General features: G+C 38.9%; 1 protein-coding gene across 2 annotated transcripts in view; it reads left to right on the top strand.

Moving 5' to 3' along the window:
• DLGAP1 (DLG associated protein 1) overlaps positions 1 to 20835 on the top strand; it is a 196941-nt gene that overhangs the window by 5408 nt on the left and 170698 nt on the right. The window contains exons 1-2 of one of the 2 annotated variants that reach the window (XM_077809054.1): positions 3857 to 3907; positions 11781 to 11995. In XM_077809054.1, the coding sequence (XP_077665180.1) occupies positions 3857 to 3907; positions 11781 to 11995 (266 nt within the window). Of the gene's footprint in view, positions 1 to 3856; positions 3908 to 11780; positions 11996 to 20835 lie in introns of those variants that run through there. The other variant, XM_077809053.1, reaches the window with a different exon arrangement.

The raw sequence follows: 20835 nt of genomic DNA, 5'->3' as shown, positions 1-20835 counted from the left end.
ACAGTTCAAGGAAGACTTAGCAGTAGAATAGTGGCAGGGTGGGTGTGCAAGTGAAGTATCAGGTAGGTGAGGAAGCCTATGCAGCTATCACCATACCATACTTTATCCAGCAGCCCATGAACAAGCAACATGGGGGAAAAAATCGATAAAACTTTAAACCAAAAGGCTTGGGTATTATATGCATATTTTCTAGTTCATTGTAGTTTGGATCTGGTAAAGAAGGGCCTGATTTGTCCCAGAGCCTATGTCTTACTTTCCCTTATGGCTTAGACGCTGGTGGACGCCATCAACAATGTCCATAATCTAATCCAGTGTAAAGAAAGTCTGGGTACACCGCAAGAAGGACAGGAGACTTGCTATGGGTTTTAATCAGGCCGCAACTTTATTATATAGATGTCTGGGACTACCCAGCAGATAAAGTGTACAGTGCAGGCAAATCTATGCTTATTCAAATCAATTGTCCAGGGCTTCCACCAGCCCCCCTTTGTTTCCATTCAGGTCCCCCAGCCAACCCATGGCTTGGACCTTACCATCCACCAGCCTTGTAAGAAGGTTAAGGAGGCTATGAGAACAGGGCGGGTTGGCTCCCTGCCATACCAATCATAGGAGTCCCTGAACCCCCTCCCCCATTCTGTTCCTTTATCCACTACCTCCTTTTAAGTCCTTTACCAGGCCATTTATCTGGTCGCTGGCTGCCCTCCCTATGGAGTACCTGCACTGAACATCCGCCCAATTTACAAAATAAGTTGTGACATATGGCCTACCACCTTTTCTATTCACCAGAAAAGGTCCATCCACACACCCGCTGTGGGGAAGGTGAAAAAACCACACTCCACTGAAGCCAATTCTGGTGGTCTGGGAAAAATTCCTTCCCAGCCTCCCTTTAAATGGGGCGACTAGTGTAATGCCTACAGCAGGTCCTAACCCAGCCTGCCATTCGCCTCCACTCTGGGAAGGAGGGTGGGTGCTGGCTTCCTTGCTGCTTGGACATATTTATTGGATATATTGCCCCACCTAGGTTTTGTACCTTTATGCACATGCCTGGTGTGGAGGGCGGGGGGGACATTGCCTCAAAGCTGACCACCGAGCACCTTTTACAGCAGTTTTTGCCTTCTTCCTCTACCACAAAGTAGAGCTGCCCTTCTTTTGGATAAGCCCAGAAAAATTCTGCCTCCCTTTAGTTGTGATGCAGTCATTTCTTCATAAGGCTAAATGGACTTTATTGCTTAACTTCCTGGTGCTATTCTGTATAGTGAGCTATCATATTATTTGATCATTTAGTCTATTAAATCACCTGGTAAATTGTTTATTCTTCTGGGATAGTAATTTGTTTAAAATCTGTTTTGCTGGGTTTATCTGTGCACATTCATCTGAATTTGCAATCATTTTCTACTTGTTTTTCTTGTGAACTTTGTTTGCATTTCTGTCACGGTGAAGTGATTACTAAATTAATCTACTCAATGTGTCCTTGTCTTGTTCTCCGCTGCAGTCTACATATCTAGGACTTGATTCTCCACTCCTTTCTTCCACTCAATGGTAAATCTGTCCTTTACAGCTGCAATTTTCTTATCAGCTCTGCAAAACGGCTAAAGTTGAAGCCTCCTATTATCATTTTATCCTGATCTTTACTTCATACTTCTTAATAAAGCTGGTGAAATAATTGAAAAGAAAAATATACAAATATACTTGCAAATAAAACACCAAATATAATAATGGGATTATATTATTCTCAAGTATTTGGACCATTTCCAGGTATTCATGAAAAAGTTTGTGAATCCCAAAAGTTTCTTGAACTGTAGCATAACTGGTTATTTATCTCACATTTCATACCTGAAAAACATAATTCACCCAAAAGTAGTTTTTCAACCATGAAAATTGTTCATCCAACCTGTTGGTGAATGCTTATGAATAATGAGTAGATCTGTAGAAATTGGGATGGGTTTGTAAATGATTCACAAATGGGAGCTACATTTGCAACAAATATATTCATAATGAATAATTCAACCAGATCTACTTCTTAGGCATACATAGTCTTCAGCCTAATTCTCTATCTATCGAAGACACCTTTGGATATGCTGTGAAAAATCTTTCCTATGAAAATAACCCATAAATGTAGCAGAACATTTCTAGGTAATCCTGTCTTCCCCTCGCAACCTCTTTTCAAATTTACCCTACAATAACTTTCCATCACCTTAGTTATTACAATTGATGAGAATGACATCACTGTATATTTCACTTTAACAACCACCATTTTCTCATACAATTAGTTAAAGGCTGGTCTTTGGCATAGCTGTCCCATCTTAGTTGCTCAGTACCCCACTGATGGAGGTCCTGTAAATACCTAGCTAGATCTTCTATGACAATGTCCGCTCTTTAATGATTATGACTGCAATTTTATCTGCCATTGTACTTGAGATTGTTGTTTCCCATCTACTGTTCCATTACTTCTCAGTGTCGGTGACTGTACACAAATACACAATACATTGTTCTAGTTTGACTTTCAGTACCACTGTCCAGCTTGCTTGAACATCCTTTCATTCAAACGGCATGTTTACTACTCTGTATAAAATTCTGTCACTTGGATCTATGCCTCCTCTCAACTGTGTGATGCTAGTATATAGTAGAAAGGGGCCATTAAATACAGCAGTTTGAGTTATCCCATCATAAATTACCTTAGAAGCTGTGAGATGTGTTTGTGGAAACTGTATCTAAGACATTAAAGTTGATGCCTGGTAACAACTCCAACTCCAGAGAGAAAACATAGACTAGATGTGGTCCTATCTCAGAACCCTGAATCTGATAACTTCCTGTCACCATGAACACTGGGGATGTTCGAATCTGAATTTTATGGATTGGGTCTTTCTATAATGGGCCCAAACCAAACCCTGTTCTGGACAACCCCATCCTCGGTGACAGTTTGGATCCAGATCTAAATCTGGTCTGAACTCTACAATGTTGGCTCATTTCTAAGGAGATATGTACAGTAGTTTGGAGATGAATGTTGAAAGTGATGCTTCTCTTTTTCAGGGTGAGGAGTAAGGAATATTTCTGCTATTTTAAATTAAGCATCTTGTTCCCAGATTGAAGTAGGGATCAAAAAGCACCACAACTGCATTATCCCAGTGCGGGCAGACTGGTCTAAGCTAAGAACAGTTTGACTCAGTCTTGTTGGTCTTGGCTGTTCGGAACTTAATAACAGTTTCTCCCCATGTAAAGATGCATGCAGATATTTCAGTCAAATGAACTGATTTTAAAATAGAACCTGATTGCTACAATCCCACAAGTTGAAACAAATGTTGGCAAGGATATTGCAGATATTTGATTTTCTCTAAATGGAAATAACCTATATATCTGCTTTTCTGAAAACTGCTGAAGGTTATTTTTAAATACAGTAAAACATATAGTGTTAATTATATCTTAAGTCCTCCTTTTTTGCATATTTCACTGACTCCTAAAAAAAATGCACATGGAAAGGATGCTATGATATTCATTTTTATTGTTCTAAGAATTCAGTATTCATGATTGCCAAGAATAGACCAAGAAAGTGGAAGAGGGCAATTGAATTTTCTCTAACATACAAAATAGCCATAATAACTGCTAAGAGAACCAAATTGCATGGGTTTGAAAATCTGCACTGAGCAATCATTAAGTATTGTTCTTAGTTGTGTGATTTCATTTCATTAAGTATTTGCATACTAATAGAAAGCTAAAGTTTCGAGTCTACTGTTGAGTGATGGCCAGCCACTCCCCTCTAGCTTTTGTGTTTACTTCCAGTCACCCACATTGCATTGGCAAAGCACAGGGAGAAGCTTAATGCTCTCAGCTGCAGTAAACCAAATCAAAATTGAGATGAATAATGAACTTAATTTGCCAAAAAGACAGTCTGTTTGATATTTCATCTAATAAGGTAAGTTAACAAACATTCTAGGCAACAGAAAGGAAAATATTCTTTTTTTATTGTTTAAAACCTGAATAAAATCCATATTTTTATCCTCACATGCTGGAGTTTATTTCAAATTTCATTCAATGTGTGAATTAGAGATGAATAATCTAGCACTTGAGTGCCACTATATACCTGTCTTTTCTTTATTTGGGGACCCAGAAATATACATAAGGAAAATCCTGCTTTTTGCACAAAAAGAATACGAAAAGAAATTTACCAGTCACCGCAAGCTTGCTAATGATAAATTTAGTCTCTTTCAGAGCAAAGTAAATTTAGATAAAGATCAGAGCATGTAAATGGCACAGCAAATGCAACTGAAACCAATGAAAGGATTGGCTATTGACTGTATGTGTTTTGTATGGTCTGTTTATGTACAGTAAATCTAATAGCTGATGTTTGAGCAGAAAGAAAGAAACCATAGTCAGTATTATTTTTCATACTTGTAAGGAACATTATATTTCTACGTGATTACTTATAATGGAAGTGGTGTGTTTCATTAGCTGACCCAGTTCTGAGGCCTCTGTTAGGTGCTATTTTTCTTCCTTACATTTGTTTTCTATTTCATCAGACTTCTTTGTTTAATTAAAGCACATTCTTCATTATTAGTTCTGTAAAGAATGAAAAATCACTATGAAAGATCGCACTTTAAATTTATTAAAGCCCACTTGCAAAATAAAATGCCTCTAGTCTCCATATTATTTTGTTTAACAGCTTGATAATAAAAATGAGATTTTAATTAAAGAGGGGACATTCTTTGGATTTGGCTTTTATTTTCCACTGTTCTCTCTATATTTCTATCTCTGTCCCTCCTTCTCCCCCTCTCTTCTGGAAGTAAAAATATTCTGTATGATGCAGGCTGGTTTAATTTAGTTAGGCTGTAGTATAATATTCCTAATGGTGGAAAAAATTATACGGTTGAGGCAATTGGAAATTACAGTATGCTTAAACATTAAAGAAAAGTGAAGGTGCTGACTTTCTAAGATATATAGATCTTATTCCCCTGCATCTTCAAAGACAACAGCCACTATCTACACATACTTACATGCAGCATAGTATTTCACCTTGCAAGATACATGCTGGCCATCAAAAGTTGCAAGAGCTGAGCAAACCTCCCAATCAGAAAATATGATCTGAAAACTCACATAGCCACCTTTCCTCAACATTTCCCCAGTACTTTTGGATGCACAGCACTGTAATATGTGACACTGTATCTGAGAATGTAATAATAAGGCGCTTGGAAATATTATTTTTATATTTGGTTATATATAGTTAATTTTATTTTTAGTTCTCTAAGTACTCAATATATATGTTTTTTCCCCAGAATCTGAAACATTTTTCTCTGACAGCAGATGATATCAGTCTGCTAAGCCCCAGAAGCTTTTTGCTTTAAGAGCCTAGAGGCAATAAGTAAAAAACAAAACCGGGCATGGATTTGAAATACTTTTCATAAATTACTGTTTATATTAAAAAGATGTGTAGAAGTGGCAATACAAGAAATACATATAATGTTGTTGAGTTTTAAAATAAGGATCTGATATGTAGTAGGAGTTTAGTCTAGTAGGACAGAGCACTGGGACTCAGCTGGACTCCTGGGTTCTATTTCCACTCTGCCACAAACTCATTTTTTAAGACTATGCTTATATCGCTTCTACCAAAATTACCAGATTTGGATGCCTAAAGTTAACGTGTAAATATATACTAAATCAGCCATAATGGGGACTCTCTAAATGAGCTCTGAAAATTAGATCACTTACTTTAGAGCTTAGGTATCTGAATCAACACAGTACTTAACTTTATACGAAGTATGAAAATATTGGCCTACATGCTCTGTGCCTCAATTTACCCATCAGCAAAGGGAGAATAATAATAATGTCTAGCATGTAAGGGGATTGTGTGGTTTAATTTATTAATGTTTGTGAAGCACTTTGAGATCCTTTCATATAAGGTGTTATAGAGACATAGCTAATAATAAATTAAATGTCAACTACTTTATCAGCATTTTTTCCCCTTGCAAATGCTCTTATTCATTACTGTGATACAGTTTTACCCTGACAGGTTTCAGAGTGGTAGCCGTGTTAGTCTGTATCAGCAAAAACAACAAGGTGTCCTTATGGCACCTTAGAGACTAACAAATTTATTTGGGCATAAGCCCAAATCACTTTTGTAGTGCTAATGAGGCCAATGCAATCAAGGTGGCCCATTTCAAACAGTTGACAAGAACATGTGAGTATCAGCAGGGGGAAATTACTTTTTGTAGTGACCCATCCACTCGGAGTCTTTATTCAAGCCTAATTTGATGGTGTCCAGTTTGCAAATTAATTCCAGTTCTGCAGTTTCTCGTTGGAGTCTGGTTTTGAAGTTTTTTGTTGAAGAATTGCCACTTTTAAGTCTGTTATTGAATGTCCGGGGAGATTGAAGTGTTCTCTGACTGGTTTTTGAATGTTATAATTCTTGATGTCTGATTTGTGTCCATTTATTCTTTTGCGTAGAGACTGTCCAGTTTGGCCAATGTACATGGCAGAGGGGCATTGCTAGCACATGATGGCATATATCACTTTGGTAGATGTGCAGGTGAATGAGCCCCTGATGGTGTGGCTTATGTGGTTAGGTCCTATGATGGTTTCTCTTGAATAGATATGCGGATAAAGTTGGCAACGGGGTTTGTTGCAGGGATTGGTTCCTGGGTTAGTGTTTTTGTTGTGTGGTGTGTAGTTGCTGGTGAGTATTTGCTTCAGGTTGGGGACTGTCTGTAAGCAAAGACTGGCCCATCTCCCAAGGTCTGTGAGAGTGAGGGATCATCCTTCAGGATAGGTTGTAGATCCTTGATGATGTGATGGAGAGATTTTAGTTGGGGGCTGTAGGTGATGGCTAGTGGCGTTGTTACTTTCTTTGTTGGGCCTGTCCTGTAGTAGGTGACAGAGCCAGAAGGGTACTGGCTCTGTCAATCTGTTTTATCACTTCATTAGGTCAGTATTGTAGTTTTAAGAATGCTTGATAGAGATCCTATAGGTGTTTGTCTCTCTCTGAGGGATTGGAGCAAATGTGGTTGTATCTTTGTGTCACTACAAAAAGTAATTTCCCTCTGCTGATGCTCAAACCTTCTTGTCTACTGTTTGAAATGGGCCACCTTGATTGCATTGGCCTCATTAGCGCTACAAAAGTGTTTTCTCCCTCCCCTGGTATTCACCCCTTCTTGTCAACTGTTGAGAAAAGGCCACTTCTATCTTAATTGAATTGACTCGTTAGCACTGACCTCCCATTTGGTAAGGCAACTCCCACCTGTTCATGTGCTGTGTATTTAATACCTGCCTACTGTATTTTCCACTCCATGTATCTAATGAAGTGGATTTTGGCCCATGAAAGCTTATGCCCAAATAAATTTGATAGTCTCTATGGTGCCACAAGGACTCCTAGTTAGTTTTACCCTGGTGTAACATGATTAAAATAGATAGAGTTACTCCATCATAAAACTGGAGTAAGGCGGTAGTGAATCAGGTCCTGCGTAATATAATATAATATTCTCTTAGAAAATTGATACCTGCAAAGCAAAAATGAAAATTGGCTTAAACGGATTTCTGCAAGCAAGCTAAGCAAACTATATAGCATTCAGCACAGAAAAAAAAAGTTGTAACTAGTACCACCTCTTTTTAATGAATGGTTATTTTTGTGAAATTGTCTTTGTACTTCCTTGTTCACTGAAGCTTGAACAGTCTGTATCATAACCTGACTTCACAAATGCCACGAATTGAAATTAGACTTCTCTTTGTGGTACTGCATTCTGAGTTATCACATAACTCTGTGTTTAGCTCAGTTTTTTCCCTTACCATATTGTCAGGGGTGCTGGAACAATTTGTATAGTGGGATGATGAGAGCCATTGAACCAAACTGCAAACCCTGTATATGAGGGAAAACACTTCAAGCCAGGGGGTGCTGCAGCACTCCCAGCACCCCTAGTTCCAGTACCTATGTATATTGTCATTTTCTTTGTCAAATATGAACTTTCCCTACCAGCCTCAGTGTAGTAATGGTACTAGAAATTTTCTACCTCCATATTTTCACACCAGCAAGTTCCCCCCATTCTGGAATTGTTCAGACGGCAGCAACCAGTTGTCTGTGATGCCTGCTGAATTCTCAGTCTGTACCTTCACATCTCAGTAGTTCTGCAACAGCAAAGTGGATGTTAACAAGATTGGTTGTTGCTTTTCACTAAATGAACCTGTGTCACTGAGCTAGGAGAGCCTAGACTTCTGAATTATGATCTGATGCATTGTGTTCACATGCACACACGCAGCTAAATTTTCAAAGCTGGACAGGATCCGCATTTGTGCATATGTAAGTATGAGCTTATGTGGCAAACCCATTCCAACCAGTTTCGGAAACTTGTTCAGTAGTATCTAAACCACTTGGATAATCTTTGTTACAAAAGGCCCTGTATGCATTAAGACACTGAATTTCTTAAGTTGTGTTGTTGGAGGAATGGTTCCCACAACACTATGTCTCATCTATATTACAGCTAAATACTAAAACATGACATCCAACAATACATACAGTATTGCAAAACCTACAGGCGCTCCACTTGGCTGAAATATGGGTGATGTGTATTAACTTTGAATTCCCAAACTTTTGATCAATTAAAAGTCTCAGCCTTAATGTTGCATTAACATAGGTTTTTAATTTAATTCAGTATAATTTGTTTTTAATTAATTTAGTATAACAAGGTAAACATAGATACTAAAATCAAACATAATGAATGGAAATTAAACAGAAGAGATTTATGAGGTAAATGTTTCCTCAGAGCATTCAGATGTACTGGACATAATAAGACTTTAAATAATCTTTATCCTAAGGGTGACTAGAAATCTATTTTTCTTGAGCTTTTCTTATTTGTTGTAAAGTTCTTGTGAGGTGTCCCAACTTTTCATTCACGATGTCAGCAAGCCCTGATTTTACTAATCTTGTGTCAACTTCTTTATGAACAATTTGGAAACTCAACTCTTTATTCCCAACACAGGAGGTAACGGGAGGGGGTGATTTTGCATGCTCCTACGTGTATTTGAGAAATGCTAAGGGTATGGACTGCACGCATTTTATTTTATTTACCCTGGAAACGGTGCAAGAATCTAAGCAGAAAAGGAGATTTGTGTGTGTGTGTGTCACAAGTGTACTGGTGAAAAAGTGTAAAATACTCCCTATTTCTATAGGCTGTGGATCCAAAGTCAAAGCCAATATCAAAAGATATGTACATGTACAAATGTACCCATACAAGAAGTGGGCATGAACTGGAACTCCAAATTTGGAGTTAGGTGTATCATGTTCAGGGCATCAGCTCTAAATCAGTCCCTGGAGTGTTAATATGAAACCAAAGCTGGATTTGGGCCTAATTTACAGTTCTTGTTTGGTTTCTTAACTCCTGATCTCCAGGTGGCCCACCTTCCCTTTAGCAGGTACTTCCTGCTGGAAGTACCTTCCTCTGAAGTCCCCCACCAGTTATTCAGAAGGAGAGGGGTGGAAGAGAGATTTATTTAAATGTGTGGGGGGGGTTTCATATGGCAATGTAAATATATGTGGGATTGTTTAATAGGTGAACTAGGCCCAACCCAAAATATGTCTCTTCTCTGAAGAGCTTAAATTCCTGAGGCATTAATAGGTACAATAGAGTGCAACACAATACAAAACAAACTCAGTGTGCTGTGTGGTCATTTGAACTGTAAAGCTTCACAGAACTAGAGTTTTCAGGACAGTTACTGGGAATTATTTCAAGGATATAGATGGGTGTAAAAGAAGGCATGAAGAAAGAAGCGTGCAAAGGAGTAAGGAGCAGTCAGGAAAGATGCTTGAGTGGTAAAAAGAAATTATGGGAGAGATATAGGCAAGAGTAGACTTATGGGGTGAAATCCTGTCTCCATTGAAATCAATAGCAAAGCTCCCATTGACTTCTGTAGGGCCAGGATTTGCACCCCTGGGGTACTTTGGAAGAGAAACAGAAGCTTAATACAGAAGAGGAGGAGGAGCCAGTGCAGAAATTCCAGTAAGATGATGACACAATAATAGTAGCAGAGAAGGATGATGAACTGGAGGAAGAAGAGATGAGAAAGGAGGAAGTCAAAAGGAAAAAAGCTGCAATAGTCAGCATGAAGTTACCAAAAGAAGAAATATTGTCATGGCAGTAGGGAGGGAAGAAGGAATGAATTTTGGAAATGTTGTGAAGAAAGGATTCAGGATTTGATGAGGTCCTGGATGACACAGGAAAAAAAATAAAGGAACCAAAAACTGCACCAGTTTGCAACTAGCTTGGGTGGCTAATTATAATCATTTGGGGTCTGTGGAATACTTTTTTCTTCGTTTGGTGCAGTGTTTTGTTGAGTTATGTTTTATAGCAACATTGCCAGAGTTCGTATGCCATAAAGCTTGACCTGCATTGGCTGTAGTTACATTTGAAAGGGCTTATCTGCCTTCAGGACTTGTCATGTTCCTGGTTGTAGGAAGTCAGCAACTGAATGTTAATTTAAATTTAACAAACAACTAGGTAAATGTTTGAGTTTTCGTTATGACAGGTTAAACGAACTGCTGCATGAGTCCTATAAGAGGAGACAGTATATAAGAAGCAATGCACACTCAGTAAGCTGCACTGAAAGTTGTGTGTTGTGGGATCACATTTAACAATTTATATAGCACCAATTTCCACATGAAAAGGGACTACAAATTGTAATCCCTATTAGGGGGACACTACTATTCAAATGTTGTAGATCAAATTTTGACCCCTAAAATTTGACCGTGTCCGTTTAGTATAACATATAATGATCACTGTGTGAGCCATATAAATTGCCTTTATATGTTGATCTCAGTACAGGGAAGGAGAAAAGAATAGGTGGGAAAACTAAAGATTACAGGTACTTTATTTCTTTAAAATGTTGCCTACTTGCTTTTTTGATTTTGGAGAGTCTACTCAAATTACACCACTCTGGAAACCTGGGGTGCTTCAGTAAAAGAACTGACTGCAGGACCCCTCCTACAGTAACCCTGTTCCACTTCACATCTGCTCTCGTTCCTGCTGCTGCTGTTATTCAGACACGTGTTTTCTCCACTTCCCCGGGCCAAGATGATGTCCAGTAACCCCAGGACAACAGCAATGCTCCGGAGGCAAGGCATGGACTAGGCAGCTGTTCTCATGGAATTTCCAAAATTGTCTGAAAACACATTCTCATTGTTATGGTTTTCTATAAACAAGGAGAAAATATAATGTTTGGACAATTTTTATTTTAATTTCAAGGAAATAACAAGGAGAAAGAACAAATATAAAGTCACATAAGAGAGAGAGGGGTGTATAGGTGTAATTTTGAACACACAGCCATTTTGAACTTCTGAAACTCAGAGGGAGCATCCCTGCAGGCAGACTGTTGGGTTCACTTTACTATAAAAGGTGCAGTACATAGAAAACAGCCTTAGAGTCACACAGCTATATATTACATTATATTATTGCTTCATTACATTTAACATGCATCTAAACTGGAAATGGAAAGTAAGGCCTTCTGGTGTGGAATATATCCTGAACCAAAACCCTAGGTTTGGGTTCAGATCAGAACGCATACACACCGTGTTTGAAGAGATTCTGATTCACGAATCTAGATTTGTCCCCTCTGTACCATGCAAAGGGCTAACCCTTTTCTTTCCTGCAAATATGTTAACTGTACTGGAGCCACAGGGCTTTACTTAGAAAACCAAAATCAGAGTCATATATCCTTTCAATGAAAGCTCAGCTGCAATTTACTGTTTTCTAATCTTACTGTTGCTACAGAAGAAGGTATACTGAATATGTGAATTGTGTTTATTACTCTAGGTTCCCCAAGATGAATGGACCGGGTATGCTCCGCGAGGCAAAGATGACGAGATTCCATGCCGGCGGATGCGCAGTGGCAGTTACATTAAAGCCATGGGGGACGATGATAGTGGGGACTCAGACACCAGCCCAAAGCCATCGCCAAAGATTGCAGCACGAAGGGAGAGCTATCTCAAGGCCACCCAGCCCTCACTTACGGAACTCACCACCCTCAAGTAAGACAGTGTCGGAATGAACCACTGATCCTCAGAGAAACACATTTCTGTTCCTCTCTCCTTTCTCCACTTTCTGGGCCCAAAATAAGGAAAGTGCTTAAGCATGTGTTAAAGTCCCAGTTGAGTCCTCATAAATGATTTCCTGAATGGGGTGAATTTTAACACATGTTTAAGTGCTTTCCTGAACTGGGGCACTAATGTTCAGGATTCAAACCAACAAAAGCACCTAAAATCACTAATTTCCATGAGACTGCTCACATGCTCAAAATTACATACATTCTTTAAACACCTTGTTGAATTAGAACCTTGAGTGCCATATTCCACAAGCCTTACTCAACTGTATATGTATTTATGCAAGGGTGAGTAAAATTTAACATGAGCGAGGCATGTGAAATTAGCCCTAAATCAGTCTTTGTAAATCCTCAAAGAGGGTTTTGACATTAAGCCCTGAAGAGTGAGCATCAGAAAATAGAGAAGTCCATATCTTCAACCCCCCAATCCAAAATTACATTATTATTTAATTGAGAATATGACCAAAAAATTAAGACTGAGAATTGCTTTAAAAAGACTTCAATAAAAAAATTACAAAGTGACACAGAGAATCTAAAATCATCATTTTTTAATATTTGTAGCTCTTTTCACAAAGGCTAAAGTCCCTAAGGAGTTTCAGATAATGGAGAAGCAAAGTGTCAATATACTGGAGGAGGTAGTAGCTTGTGGATAGAGCTTTGCTAGATGAAACAACTTTGGAGATATGTTAAGTTGCTTGGAATGTGTTTTTTGAGTTAAAAGCAGCACTCAAAATAGATTGTGTTTTTAAGACCAAAGAAAACATTCAGTGTATAATTTAAAAAACTCAAATAGTATAACATATATTTAATCTACATTTGTGCTGGGTCAGAACACAAAACAACAATGAAAGAACAAGAGCCCACTGCTTCTGCCACTGAAATCGGTGGCAAAACTTCAACTGATTTACATCAAAGCAGGATTTGACCCAAACTAACTAAAAATCAAATAGTTTTATCTAACTAGAGCTGGCTAATGTTTCAAACATTCATTCTGAAGATTCTTTGTGAGAATGTCATAACATTTTGTAAAATATTTTAACAGCTGGGACCCAAAGTAAAAATTCATAATAATGCAAATTAACTATTTGAAAAATGTTGTTATTGTGGAAATTGAGGAAACATGTTACTGATTACTATGCAGTGCACTATGAAAGAGGGAAAGGAAGAGTACCCAAGCACCAACTCAGACAGGAGAGTGAGCCAAAGCATCTAATAAGGAGACTGAAAACATGTGTACATGTCATAATTTTGGGAGGCATTGAGATACCAAGGTGACAATCGCTTAGCAGAATATGATCGACCAGATTATGTTAAATTAGGTTAGATTAAGTTAAATGTGTCCAGTTGAAGGGAGTAACTGTGAACTGGTGGCAGTAGCCAGAAAACTCTAGTGTAACTTTTCCCTAGATTTACATTAGGTGAAAAGAGTTTCTAATGAATTATTATTTCCAGGGAAGCAGGAATATCTGTCAGATTCTAATTCAGAATTTATGGCTAATAGCAGTGGAGCATAACTGTTGTTAGCAATACTAGGAAATCATTAAATGTTTTCCGAGTGTAGGCAGGGCAATTCAGCAACATCCAGGATCAGTGTCTGTCATTCCCTGTCCTTTGGCTTCTTCTCTCCTGGAACTCTAGATAGTGTTCACAGTCTGTGGCCCCTTGTGTTCAGGTTTCAGAAATCTTAGTTTGCAGAATTTGTTACTGAACTTTTTTTTCCCCTTGTGACAGCAAAGCCATGTTATGGCCTGGGGCTCCATGGCCTAATCTAAATGGATTCCAGTTACTCTCTTGCTTCTTAATTTTATTGGTCTCAATATTACAAAATGCTGAGCACTCTGGCCCTGATCCAGTAAAGCATTTAAGCACTATGCTTAATAAGCATACGAGTAGTCCCCTAAAGTCAGTCATGCCACCAAAATGATAGACATGGAAGAACAGTTGGGAGCAAAGAGTGAACAAACTACGTATTAGAAAATACAGAAATCTATTACTCCGCTCCCCGCCTCTCCCCCGCTCCCCGGCCATTCCCCAGTAAATGGATGGCAAAGCTACAAATAGAACCTAGTTTGTTAACTGTCACTTTTGTTCTGTGGGTTCATCCGAGAGGCCATGAATCAACTAAGCATAGATTTCACTGGTGTTTTTGGCTCGCTAGCAACACCAAGATTGATCAACTTCTGTCTGTCTGTATCTTGTCAGAGTATTACAGTGCCATTGTGATATTGTCCAGGTAATTACATTTTTAACTGAATTAACTGAGCACTAGATTGTTCGTAGCTGTCATATACCAGTGCAGAGGAGTAGGGGTGAAGACGTAAGGATCTTGAGTCCAAGCCCTGTTCAGAGAGTGGTTGCTACTCCCACGCATAAAGTGACTGGGACCAGGGGAAAAAGGGGCAGGGAGCAGGCAGGCTCTGCCCCAATATGCCAGCCCACACAGCTGGACAGACTGGGAAAAGTAACCTGCACCCTCGTCATGGCCACAGTAAATTACCCTCCTTTTGGGATAAGAAAGGTGCCCTGTGAGGAATTTTGATACTCAGAGTCACAAATCCATGATTATACCCAGGGCCACTCCTGGAGTTAGTTAAGAATAAGACTACATTTATGTCATAGAGGTCATAGAAGTCAGGGAATCCATGGCTTCCAGGACTCTCGAGCTGACAGCCAGTGGGGCCCTGGCAGGGTTCCGGCGACAGTAGCGACAAGTGACGGGCAACAGCCTCTTGTGGTGGCAGGGGGGATGCCTCAGGTGAGCAGCTGGGGTGTCCCAATTTCTCTTTGGGAAATTTGATCACCCTGCAGCTCCCAGCTGCCACAGCGGAGAGGGAACCCCACAGCTCCCAGCCACCATGGTGGTGGGGGAAACCATGGAGCTGCAGCAGCAAAAGTCACAGACAGGTCATGGCTTCCCTGAATTTTTGTTTATTGCCCATGACCTGTCCATGACTTTTACTAAGAAAATCATGACAAAATCTTAGCCTTAGGTATGAATATTTACAGCCAAAATCTCCGTAATCTCTACATGCAGTTTATGCTGTATCTCTTACTCAGGGCTTCATTGGACTTCAATACCACCAACCCCAAGTGTGCAAGAAAAACTCATCTGATGGGCTTTAATACATTGGGATTTTTACAATGTTGGGATTTTTACAATTTGACTTTGGAGATGTTAAAAATAATAAAATATAGGTTAATTTTAGTTGCCTTTGTTGCAGCTTTTAGGGTTCACATTTTCAAACACTTTTCTCTGCAGCCAAGAGAGCGAGAAACCTCTTTTTAAAAATGAAAGCTGAGATCAGTCAGCATCTAGGGCTCTAAGAAAAACTCCAAATGTCATGAGAGTCACAGGAAAATTGTAGAGATGGCAGCACTGATACATGTATAGTAAAGTGATTCTAGATTGGTGAATTGACATAAATCTGTAAAAGAAATGCTGTTCCATAAAAGAGAATGGTGTACTTAGAGTCTTACTTGCCTGAGATTTAAGCTAACAATTGTTTCTCCCTGTTCTCTGCAGAACCTCACAGCTGTAATAGTGAATCATAACTCACTGAACCAAAAACATAACCTAAAATTAGTAAAAGATGCCTAGGGCTACAGCTTTTAATTTTTTTAACTTATGTCTCCTCTGTTGTCTGTGATTAGTGACAAAAGTATCCTTCTGAATTTCCCTCATTAATTTCCCCTCATTCCTTGTCCTCCTGTCCTGCACTTGTCTCGGACACCTCATCTGAGATGGTGGTCATTGGTTATTATTAACAATGTCATATTCTTGACCATAGTAATGAATAGACAGGAGGACGAATTCAGACCCTCTGGCACAAGAAGATGCTAATTGTGCCTTTCCATACCAGCCTGATCCACTCTGACCTAGGGGAAGCCAGGTGTTGTTTCCGTTACTGTCGTTACCTGGTGTCCATTGGGGAGGGCAGCTTTAATTTCTGCAGGGAGTTTCATAGGCTCAGTGATGACTGCTCAAAGCTACAGTGAATCAGCACATCCCGCCGCAGCTCTTGCCACATCCTCTCTTAGGCCAAAATTTTCCACTTATGGGGGCAGTACCTGCTTAGTACCTGTCAGAAAGTGGACCTAAACACCTTGCACCACCACAAACCCCACACTCAGGTGGATTTTATGCTGAGACACTACCAGGACTGGTGCTGACTTCTTCTGATGGAGCCCTTTGAATATATCGGACCCAAAGTCCATTGTTAGTTCCAAGAACACTAAAACTCACAATAGAAATGCTGTTTGGTGGGAGGTTAAAATATTCCACATCAAGTATGCTCCCTCTTGGACATAGGAGAGGCAAGATTAGTAAAAATGCATGGAATTAATTAAAAAATAAAAACACAAGTTTTCCACACCACTTAAAAATGGTTTTAGTGAAATCTAAGGTGCGAAGCAGCAGAAATGTATGTGGTAGCCAGAGATTTTAAAAAAGGGGAGGGCAGGAGCTTTGTTTTCATTATGGCCTCAGTTTAGAAAAGTACTTAAACCTATGCTTAACTTTAAGTAAGTTCTTCTTAAGTCCTTTTCTATTCAGGAAAGCATTTAAGCACATGCTTAATTTTAAGCACCTCTAAGTCCCATTGATGTCATAAACTTATGGGCTTTGATGAAGCAGCACCTAAGTCACTAACATGGAAAAAATGGAGAATTCTCTTTCCTTATTATCTACTTTTCAAGATGAAATAATGTTAAATAGAATCGTTTTCTGACAGTCCAGATTGACATTTTGTGTGAGATCATGCCCACACCGTTCCCAGGGTCTTAATGCGTGAAATGTACTTCTACAATATTTTTTTTAATGTGAGTTTTTGTGAAAAGTATCCAAGTAATCTCTGGGAACTCAAGTATGCTCCAGAAAACAAGCCCCAACCAGCCCAGTCAGTGGCAGTGCAAGTTTCTTCTCACTGCTCTATTAATATGACTCAACCTTGACTTAAAGGAGACCATCTCAGGGGGGTTGAGGATAGTTTATTTTCTGTGTGTGTTTATTCCTCGGCTTCCCTGATCAGTGGGTCAGTGAGGTTCTGTGGCCTGCAGTGTGCAGGAGGTCAGACTAGATGATCACGATGGTCCCTTCTGACCTTTAAAGTCTATGACTTTGAGTCGTCCAACCCTACAGTTTTGATGGAAATAAGGCATATTTTTTAATGCTGAGAGTAATTAACCATTAGAACAACTTACTAAGAGTCATGGTGGATTCTCCATCACTGACTATTTTTAAATCAAGATTGGATGTTTTCTAAAGGATCTGCTCTGGGAATTATTTTGGAGGAAGTTCTGTGGCCTGTGCTTTACAGGAGATAAAGACTAGGTGATCACTGTGATCCCTTCTGGCCTTGGAATATATGAATCTATACTTTCGATTTTGTCATCATGTCTGCTGGGATCTGCACTAAAGCCCCTAAATCATTTCACATAGGCTACCTACCAATGGTGAGATACATAACAAATTGCTTCCTTTGGTCACTGTTGACTCAGGCTAAAAACTGTACACAAATAAAAGACTTCATGGGAATGATCAAAAATCCATTCAAGTCAATGGAGACTCTCTTATTGACTTCAGTGGGCTTTGGATCAGACCCTAAATTCCAATTCCAATACCCTGTAGCTGAGTTCCTCTCCCCTCCCCAATCTTGTCTTTTCTAACTGTGAAGAAGAGAAAGTGGTGGATGTGAAAGGAGTTGTTATAAAGAGACAGCAGTGGTAATGTTTCAGGGACTTTTAGCAGTCCTTTCTGCTTGTCTCATCTCTTCCCCCACCACCCTGTGTATGAACTCCTGTGTGACATCTAGTTGGTCTTAACTTTATCTTTGGGAGTAAAATGGGCCTGGTAACTTAAAACCATCTCCTCTTTTGCTTTCATTGTTTTTTCATTATGTGGGATTTTTTTCTCTCCAAATGTACTTTGCCTCACACAGCCCACACACTACCTCCCACCTACCTACCATTGCTCATTCTTCTTCTCTTCCAAGGAAAGAAATGCTTTTCATTATCTGTGTTTCTTTTTCTATAAGTAACAACCTTTTAAAAGCACAACTGTGTCATATCTCCTTTATGTCATATGAAATTTATTTTCTGTTTTCTGCTGATTTTTGTTGTTATACCATACAATCTCCCTCCTACAATCTTCCTCTCATGCCATGGTTCCCATGTGGTTACAGAACATGTTTCAAATGCTATGGGTAAAATTCTGAATAAAGCACAGCTTGTTGTGATCTCGAAATCCACACCTCCTCTGCTGCACTCCCATTATCCTACCAGGAAGGGAGAAGCTTTTTCTTTTCATTGCTGGCAATATCCCCCTGGATTTTAATCATTAACAAACTCGTAAAATCTGGCCCTACAGAAAAGGTGACATTTTTCTGCCCAGTACTGAAAAGTGGTAAATAGTTTGACTATCTTTTGTTGTTGAATAGATAGAAACAGGATTTATTAATCTGACTTTTAAAGAATGTGCACAAAACAGGTGACTGATGTTCCTGGTGCATCTATCCTGAACCAGCACCTTTCCCTTTATTATGTGCAGTCATCTTTAAATTATTTTAGTTATGGTAAGAAAAGTAGTATAAAAGTATAAGGTATAAGGCAGTCTTTATCCCCATCCATGTCTATCTGATCCAATGTGTAGGTAAAATATTCAGCGAAAGGTGCATATGTTCTCCTGATACCTGGAATCAAAGGAAGTTTTCTCTGTGCCTCCCTTCTATGCACACTATTCCCCTTCTGCCCTTCTGACAGACTGGCAATATGCTGTAATATACTGAACATACCTTATGATATTAAGATAAGCTTTATTGAGTTACTTTAAACCTTATTGACTTAGGGTTAATGCCTTTGGAGTGCAATTACAAATGCACCTGTTTATGTGTTTTTGTGACACTGTACGTACCCTCTCTAGTAGGGACGGGGGTGTGAGGGGATGCGTATGTACTTCCTCCATTAGACACCTCCTTAGGAAGATATGCATATACTAATTCAAACTGGATTCTCCTGGGACCAACAGACAAAGAAGATTTTTGGATAAAATCTGGGGTTTAATGTGCCTCAGGGCCTTCTTCCTGTTCCAGCAAACAGACAGGACCCCTGGTTCATGGCCCCAGTCCTGTGGGGAAGAATGGAGGGACTTGGCTTATTAGAGTCTCATAAGACTGTGTGCTTGTTGTGAGCTGAAGCTATGATGAACTTGTGTAACCACAAGGATGCTCCCAGAGTTGGTATTAAAAGACTGCACTTGCCAGAGCTCATGTGAGAGTTGGGATGAATTCTGGTAAATGTATTAACTAAGGCTGTCCATTAATCACAGTTAACTCACGCGATTAACTCAAAAAAAATTAATCACGATTTAAAAAATTAATCACAATTAATCGCACTGCTTAACAATAGAATACAAATTGAAATATATTAAATATTTTTGATTTTCTATATTTTCAAATATATTGATTTCAGTTACCACACAGAATATAAAGTGTACTGTGCTCACTTTATATTATTTTTATTACAAATATTTGCACTATAAAAATTATAAACAAAAGAAACAGTATTTTTCAATTCACCTCATACAGGTATTGTAGTGCAATGTCTTTATCATGAAAGTGCAACTTACAAATGTAGTTTTTTTGTTACATAACTGCACTCAAACACAAAACAATGTAAAACTTGACAGCGTACAAGTCCACTTAGTCCTACTTCTTGTTCAGCCAATTGCTAAGAGAAACAAGTTTGTTTACATTTACGGGAGATAATGCTGCCCACTTCTTAATTACAATGTTACCAGAAAGTGAGAACAGGCATTCACATGGCACTGTTGTAGCTGGCGTCGCAAGGTATTTACGTGCCAGATGCACTAAGGATTCATGTGCCTCTTCATGCTTCAGTCATTGTTCCAGAGGACATGCTTCCATGCTGATGAAGCTCGTTAAAAAAATAATGTGTTAATTAAATTTGTGACTGAACTCCTTGGGGGAGAATTGTATGTCTCCTGCTCTGTTTTACTTGCATTCTGCCATATATTTCATGTTATAGCAGTCTCGTATGATTATCCAGCACATGTTGTTCGTTTTAAGAGCACTTTCACTGCAAATTTGACAAAATGCAAAGATACCAATGTGAAATTTCTAAAGATAACTACAGCACTCGACCCAAAATTTAAGAATCTGAAGTGCCTTCCAAAATCTGAGAGGGAGGAGGTATGGAGCATGCTTTTAGAGGTCTTAAAAGAGCAACACTCTGATGTGGAAACTACAGAACCCTAACCACCAAAAAAGAAAATTAACCTTCTGCTGGTGGCATCTGACTCAGATTATGAAAATGAACATGCGTCAGTCCGCTTTGCTTTGGATCGTTATCGAGCAGAACCCATCATCGGCATGGACACACATCCTGTGGAATGATGGTTGAAGCATCAAGGGATATATGAATCTTTAGCGCATCTGGCATGTAAATATCTTGCGATGCGGGCGACAACATTGTCATGTAAATGCCTGTTCTCACTTTCAGGTGACATTGTAAACAAAAAGCGGGCAGCATTATCTACTGCAAATGATAAAGAGATTGCAATACAGTACTTGTATTAGGTGAATTGAAAAATACTATTTCTTTTGTTTTTTACAGTGCAAATATTTGTAATCAAAAATAAATATAAAGTGATCACTGTACACTTTGTATTCTGTGTTGTAATTGAAATCAATATATTTGAAAATGTAGAAAACATCCAAAAATATTTAAATAAATGGTACTCTATTATTGTTGAAC

This window comes from Eretmochelys imbricata, chromosome 2, assembly GCF_965152235.1.
Source record: "Eretmochelys imbricata isolate rEreImb1 chromosome 2, rEreImb1.hap1, whole genome shotgun sequence".
Classification (NCBI taxonomy): domain Eukaryota; kingdom Metazoa; phylum Chordata; order Testudines; family Cheloniidae; genus Eretmochelys; species Eretmochelys imbricata.
Note: the sequence above shows the minus strand (reverse complement) of the source record. Positions and strands in the feature narration are given on the sequence as shown.